Raw genomic sequence first — 7,360 nt, forward strand, 5'->3', positions numbered from 1 at the left:
CTTAACAGCAAAGACTAAGAAAGTCGTATCTACTCTCCAACCCAACAACACCAAATCACCTATACATTTTCCACCTTCTCCAACCTTCCATCTTCTCTTCACAAATCTCGTTTCTTCATTATGAGCTCGCCGGCGAGATCTGGAGTACTCACTCTCTCTCTCTCTCTCTCTCTCTCTCTGTGTTTGTTTGGTATAGTGGGTGTTGGATCTCGAATTTGATCATAAGATAATTGCCTAATTGTATTTTTCCCCCCTTCCTTTGGATCTAACTTGAGCTGACTAGCTTAATTTAAATTTTTTAAACTTGCCTTCGATTGAGATTGGTTTGATTAATATGTTTATAGCTTTTGTTAATGGGCAGGGCACCGGTTTCTTTACTGGATTCACGAGGCTATGCAAGGGTCTGGCTGTGGTTCTTGTTGCCGGTCACATTGTAGTTCAGATTTTGCCTCCTGCTGTTTCATATCTCGCTCTTATTCCTGCCAAGTAAATTTCAATTTGCAAATCAACTGTATTTCTGTTGATTTTTTTTTATTTAATAAAACATAAAATGAATTATGCACTTCAGTTTTTATTGCCAAGTGGTAATTAGAGAAAACAGTGCATAGCGTAGCATGGCATAGTTGCGTACGCAGCTACACATTATCTATTGAGTAAGGAGTTTCATGGAACTGTTATTGCTCTCGTAATTAGATATGGGATTTCCCCCCCCTTGTTTCCAAGCATTTCCTGAAAATTGAGGATTCAGAATAAGTGGCCTCCAGCAGTAGGTTGGGTAATACTAGTGAAGCAGAATATCCTAAAATTCTTAGTGGTGAGCAGCACAATAAAAAACTACTTTTTCCTTTTGCTTAAGATAACATAGATTTGGTCATTAAAGTTTCTATATGTATATTTTAATGAGGTTGGAAATTCCATTGTTGAAATTCTGATTTTGAGATTTATTAATTAGTTGAATCCTTGTAGATCCATAAATTCAATTCCATTGCAGAGATCTGTACCTTAACATGATTAGACTGAAGTCCTTTTGTTGGTAATTTTTGGTTCATGATGAAGAATCACAAAAAATGGGTGCATATCCCCAATAAAGAGAAAAGGTTATGGGAAATCCATGAGGTGAATCAAGTTATGAAACTTTAAGTGTCCTAAAAATGAAAATACAAGAATTTAGAAGAGTATGCTAAACAATTGGATCAAGACCCAGAAGTAGAGTTAGCAGAATCACATACTGAACTACTGACATGCAAGTTGCAACCCAACACCTTCAATGGTGTTATTCTCTCATCTTCTGAGTACCCTTATTTGGAAATGAAGTAACATTTCTAATGTTTTAATTCCACTATTCTTCCCTGATCTTTCATTCCAACAGTCCACTAGTTTAACAGCCAAACATTACATGATCCAATTCACCTCAGTTCATTGGCAAAGTAATATGACCAAAGTGATTGGAAGCTTTCACATACCATGGGGGACCCTTATTCTTTAAAATATTAACTTCATCTTTTTACACATTTTTGCTATGTTACTTGTAGACTTAGGATGTATTTGGTATAAGGTTAAAAAAATAAATAGTTAGATGGTACCTTCGTAAGTTTTAACCTTTAAAGAGGTTAATTATTAACCTAACCCCCCCTCCTCCCCTAATGTTAACATTTAACTCTTCTTGTATAAATATTAATGAAGTGAAAAGTTAACTTAGTTTTTTTAAGTATCCAAATAACATTAATAAGAGGTTAAAAGTTACAAGGGTAATAATTACCCCTTATCAACATCATACCAAACGCCCCCCTTAGTTGTAGCCTAGTATTCAAATACCTACCTCTTAGTTGAGGAGGCTAGGGTTCCAATTCTAAAGCTCCACTCTCCCTTCTCTTAAATGAAAAAAATCAAGAAAAAAAATATTGTTGGGCATAGTTGCACAAAGATAGCAAATCCATTTATTCCATAGAGGTTAAGGTTCTGAAAATGTAAAATGTAGAATTTCTTTTAAAAAGTTACTAAATAGTCAGTTATATGGATATGGACATTTTTGAGAAGTTGGAAGGTGGAAACATGATGATATTTTGTTCAAATGTAAGGTTCCACATCATGTTCGAACTCAGGTGTATGTAATTTAAGAATTCTACTTCAAAACATTGCTTGTTTAATGAATGAATATTAACTAGATGATTGTAGTTTATTAAGGAGAGTATATAGTTGAAAACTACACGTGTGCCTGCTCAGTTTGATGCTTCAGATGGTCACTGCATAATGTATTTGCTTTCTAGATATGTGTTGTTTGATATAGTTTCAATCTATAGCCTCATACTCAAAAGCTCTCGATACACATGTTGATAATTTCTAATTTTCCCTTTTACCTATTATGCTTTGAACATTCCATATAATGAGTAGTAGTTATCTCAGACGTCTTAAAAAGGTAATGTGCAAATGGATGGCTGACCCATTGCGATTTTGAAGATTGCTATTTTTGGTTAATATTCAAATTTAGCTTATGTCATCTTATAGTATGCTTTAACAATTGCATTTCAATTTTCTAGGATCATTGTCCACTTTTCCATCTATTTGAATTCCTATGCAGAATATTCACCTTATGGGCAGATGACTAGATTTCACGTGCCGTGACTTCAATGTCTTTCTCAACTTCTATCATTGTGTTGATCTTTTTTTGTCTTCCATTGATGGTTATCATACATGTAATAGAAAACTAAATTATGGGTGTGATATAGTGCATACAAACTTTAACCTCTAATGCTTACGAAATTAATCAATTCATCACATTTAAATTAAATATCCTTTAATCCATGAAAAGCATAAATCAATTACAAATAGTTATTAAAGGCGCACCTCAAGCTCAAGGCCCATAAGGCTCCAACCCTAGTGTCTCTACAGGAGAAAAGCAGGCAACATTCACTAGGACCTTACCTTATGCGCCTTGCTCCAAGCGCAAGGCTCTAGAAAGGCGCGTCTTATTTATTTCTACTTTCGGTGAGCACATTTATTGATAAAAAGCACTACTGCTCAACTCGAAATTTGTCGATCTACAAGAATATGATTTTGACACATTATGAAGTTTTTAAAATTAGTATTGTTGGTGATAACTAGTTACCAAAATCTCGTCAAGCCATCACACCAAATATAACAAACCTCTCAAATTTTCATTTCAACGCTACCACTCTCTTATTATCTTCTTTTTCAAAAAAAAAAAAAAACATATTTCAAGATCTATGCTAAAAGAAAAAGGAAAAATATCATCCACTAACTTGAGAACTAAATAATACTCATTTAGTTCTTAAAAAAGAGGAAGATGATGAAGATATTGATTTTGAATATGAGTATCAAGAGGATGAAGGTCTTGAAGAAGATGAAGAAGATTATGATGCTACTGAGAAGATTGAACAGTAGTTATTTTATAATTGCTTGACTTTAGTTTTAAGACATTAAATGACTATTCAAATTTTAATATATTAGCACTTGAATGCTTACTAGTTATTATTATTTTTAGTTTTATGTTATTTGAAATTTGATGAAATATTTACGTTTATTTGACTTTTATGATTTTTTTTTTGCGCCTCACCTTGCTTAGGCGTACGCCTGCGCCTTTGGTGCCTTAGTGCACCTTAAGCCTTTAATAACTATTTCATAACTTACAAATTTACTGCTGATATGATGTAGGAGAATTACATGCGAGCTCTCAATTTTAATATCTAGGTCAAGTTGTGTGGTACTTGTAGTTCCTTTATGTTGCAAAAATGTTTCCAATTTGAAAAGGCTTGTTAACTTATTCTTTTATGAAATTGCATTAAATGCTTGAATTCCCATCTAACATGTCAAATCTGTAGATTTAGTCTTGAATTTATTCGTTTAAAATGTTAGTACTAATTAACGTGGGAATAAAGTGTATTGTGGGACATTGCTTAATAACTTCTATTTTGCTCATGGAAAAATTTTTGAGACACGTAAAATGGGGAAGTTGACTACTATCCTGGGATGAAGTACAAATTTTCCTTAGGCATCTCTACTCTGTCTCATTGTTTGCGTGAAATTTCACAGAAAAATTCAACATTTTGTTATTATGTCCTCTTGATTTTAGCATGCGTATGTTCTGTAGCTGATAGTAGCATATTTACTAAGATCATCAACAACGCACACTAGTGGCTCTAAAGCATAGGAGAGTGTGGCCAGGAAGAATGGAAGGGGGGCTTGGAGGGGCCCTGGTATATATTTATAATTTTTGTAATTTAAAAAAATTGCAGCAGTAAATTTTTGTGAATACCCTCCCAACCACCCACACAACACCCCCCCCCCCCCCCTCTTTTTTTTTTTAAATTGTTACCTATATAAGTAAAAGTCATTGAGCCTTGTGTAACACTTTTTCTTTTTTCTTTTTTTTTTCCCAATTTAATAAAATGTTAAAAAGTCATAAACTTAACAGGCTCCCTATTTTTGGCTGCTCACTTTAAAACACGAGAAGCTCTTCCTTGTTGTTTTCTGCATAAAATACACCCTTTCTGTATAAAATGCAACCTTTCTTGCTATTGTAAAACACACTGAGCTCAATTTTTTGGCTAGTCCAGTTCTTTTTTCCGTGTGGATTAAATTATTTTAGGGCTTCAAAATTTTTTTGTGATCTTATTTAATTAAATTTTCAGGTATTATTTCTTAATTTTATGATTATAGATTATAGACTAAAAGCTATATTTAATGTACTCATACAGATTTTGCAACCCCCCCCCCCCCCCCCCTCTCAAAGTTTTGAAAGCTAGATCTGTCCGAGTTTGACATTGTTTGTGCACAATATGTTGTAATTGTATGATATAGCTAAGTGATTAGGAAATCTTACTTTCTTGCAAATTTGTTTTGTAGGACAATTCCTTTTGCGTGGAACCTCATTACAGCTGGTTACATTGAACAATCAATATATGGGGTATGCAGTTCTCTTTAAACACATCTTACTGTAGTTTTCTTGCATCATTTTGTGCAAAATGTCCTTTGGCTTTTGTGTTGATAAAATTGTCCTTATGACTAGTCTTATTTTCCAGGTGGTTGTCAGCACTTTATTCCTCCTTATTATGGGGAAGCTACTTGAACCTGTGTGGGGTTCTAAGGAGTTCTTGAAGTTTATTTTCATAGTCAACTGTCTTACTTATGTGTGTGTTTTCATTACAACTATTGCCTTGTACTACATAATGAGGCAGGAAAATTACCTGTAAGTGCTTGATTACAGAATATGTAGTTATTTTGTTTGCTTCTGTTTTCTATCCTCAACCTGCCTTTTTCTTTCGTCATTCTCTCCTTATACCTTCTATGAGCCTTTAGCACTCAGTTTGATTTCATAATAGTAGAAGAAATTGCAAGTTAACTACTTTTCTTTCATTCTAATTGTTGGCAATAAATATTGCATTGGAATATTTTAGGTCTGGCTGTAATGTTTGCTCAAAGTTTGACCTAGATCAATGCTGAATGATTCATTCTTGCTTTATTAAATACTTAAATTGCTGATTTTCTTTTGTTTTAATCTCGGCAGCTATATGCCCATTTCTGGCTTCCAAGGGATCTTGTCAGGTTTCTTGGTTGGTATGAAGCAAATTATACCTGACCAAGAACTGCCCTTATTCACAATAAAGGCAAAGGTAAATCTGTCGCTTGATTCACTACTTGCCTTCAAATATCAATAAACGAATTTTCACAAGCTGAGGAGGTTTCTCACTTAAATGTTGCTGTTGTGACTGCTATGCAGTGGCTTCCATCTATTGCACTCTTGCTAGCTATTGCTGTAAGCTTCTTTACGCCTGATTCAACAGCATATCTTCCAACCATTATATTTGGCACGTATACAAGTTGGATTTACCTAAGATACCTACAGAGGAAACCAGAAGCAAAACTAAGGGGTGATCCAAATGATGATTTTGCATTCTCTACTTTCTTTCCTGAATTCCTTAGGTATTTTAATGTTTCTCATTATGCATTAGTCTTTTGGCTGAGGAAATTCTGAGTTTGTTTAAACGCTGCTGTCTCTGACTCTCTCTCTCTCTCTCTCCCTCTGAATGCAGACCAGTTATTGATCCCATTGCATCAATATTCCATCGGATGCTTTGTGGAAGATCCGACACTTCTACTGAAGCACATGGTTATACTCTGGGAGGGGCTCCATTGCCTGGTTCAGACCCCATCGAGGCATCCAGGAGGAGGTAAGAATCCCGGTTATAGGGCCAGTGTCATATCACATGGGATCCCCACCTCCGTCCCCTAAACACACACTTTACCCTTCTCCCTGTCCAGTTGTTGCGGTGGCATATAACTTAATGCATTAATCTAACTTGCAAGAATGATGTAGATTTTCAGTTTGAGCATATACTTGTTTAAAGTTGAAAATTGGCATTCATATAACGGAAGTTGTAAGTTACTTTTTTAAAATTACGAATATATTCGGACTAAAAAATTGTCATGATTATATTTACTGGAAAAGTGCAAGGGGTTTTTGTATAAGGTGCTACCTTACTGATGGATAAAAAAAAATGCGCCGTGGACCATTAAAAAGGAATAGGAAAAAGAAAATCTGGAGAGCAATGACAAGAATGATGCTATTGAAAAGCTACAACAATACAAGAGACCAAGAGTGTATAATGGCAAAAAAGAATAGTTTCTGACATATCTGCCATCTGCCACTTGCAGAGAACGTGGAGCTAGAGCACTGGAAGAAAGATTGGCGGCTGAGAGGTTGGCTGCTGCAAGGAGTGCAGAGGAGTCAAAAAAAGATGCCTCAGAGAATGTTTGATAGCTCGGAAATTCTACTTGAGAACTTAAACAGCAAGTGAAAAGTTGTATTTTGATGACTGCTTACAGAAATTGTGCAGTATTTGGAGATCAGTTTTTTATTCTGATTTCTAGGTAAATTTTTGTGATGCATATTTTTGTGGATTATTATTCTTTAGTGAATTATATAGCTATAATCAGCATTTTTTTCATGATGATTCAAGTCTTGCTCAAGTTTTGTGAAGCAGAAATTCTAAACTAACCCAAAATGTTGTCCTTTCAATTTTCATAGATAGATTAAGGGCCTGTTTGAATTAATTGTTGAATACAACTGATAGCTGTTACTGTTTAACTGATAGTTGATAACTGATAATTGATGATAGCTGTTTTATATTAAGTGTTTGGTAAAATTATATTTAGCTGTTGCTGTTAATATGTGAAATGACTAATAAGGGCATATATCATATAATTTATTTTATTATTTAAATAAATATAAAATTATAAATTTATTATATTATATTATTTATTTTATTATTAAATTAAATATATAATTATTAAATTAATATATTATATTATTTAAATAAATATATAATTATTAATCTTTTAT

At 33.8% G+C, this 7,360-nt stretch overlaps 1 protein-coding gene across 2 annotated transcripts; it reads left to right on the forward strand.

The window, feature by feature from the left end:
* LOC131168801 (rhomboid-like protein 19) lies at nucleotides 1-6,968 on the forward strand. 2 transcript variants are annotated; one of them, XM_058133440.1, is made up of 9 exons: nucleotides 1-144; nucleotides 362-486; nucleotides 4,864-4,924; nucleotides 5,040-5,206; nucleotides 5,525-5,630; nucleotides 5,738-5,773; nucleotides 5,864-5,940; nucleotides 6,051-6,188; nucleotides 6,673-6,968. In XM_058133440.1, the coding sequence occupies exons 1-9, from the start codon at nucleotides 121-123 to the stop codon at nucleotides 6,773-6,775; spliced, it is 837 nt and encodes a 278-aa protein (XP_057989423.1). In that variant the 5' UTR covers nucleotides 1-120; the 3' UTR covers nucleotides 6,776-6,968. The 2 variants fall into 2 exon arrangements, with proteins under 2 accessions (XP_057989423.1, XP_057989422.1); XM_058133439.1 differs by having other exon boundaries at nucleotides 2-144; nucleotides 5,738-5,940.
* The last annotated feature ends 392 nt before the right edge of the window (nucleotides 6,969-7,360 follow it).

Source organism: Hevea brasiliensis, chromosome 14 (assembly GCF_030052815.1).
Source record: "Hevea brasiliensis isolate MT/VB/25A 57/8 chromosome 14, ASM3005281v1, whole genome shotgun sequence".
Lineage (NCBI taxonomy): Eukaryota > Viridiplantae > Streptophyta > Magnoliopsida > Malpighiales > Euphorbiaceae > Hevea > Hevea brasiliensis.

Coding starts and splice junctions, on each gene's coding strand:
- LOC131168801 (XM_058133439.1), top strand. CDS start 121: ATGAGCTCGCCGGCGAGATCTGGA. Junction 5,207..5,524: donor ATGAGGCAGGAAAATTACCT/GTAAGTGCTTGA, acceptor TAATCTCGGCAG/CTATATGCCCATTTCTGGCT. Junction 5,941..6,050: donor TTCTTTCCTGAATTCCTTAG/GTATTTTAATGT, acceptor CTCTGAATGCAG/ACCAGTTATTGATCCCATTG.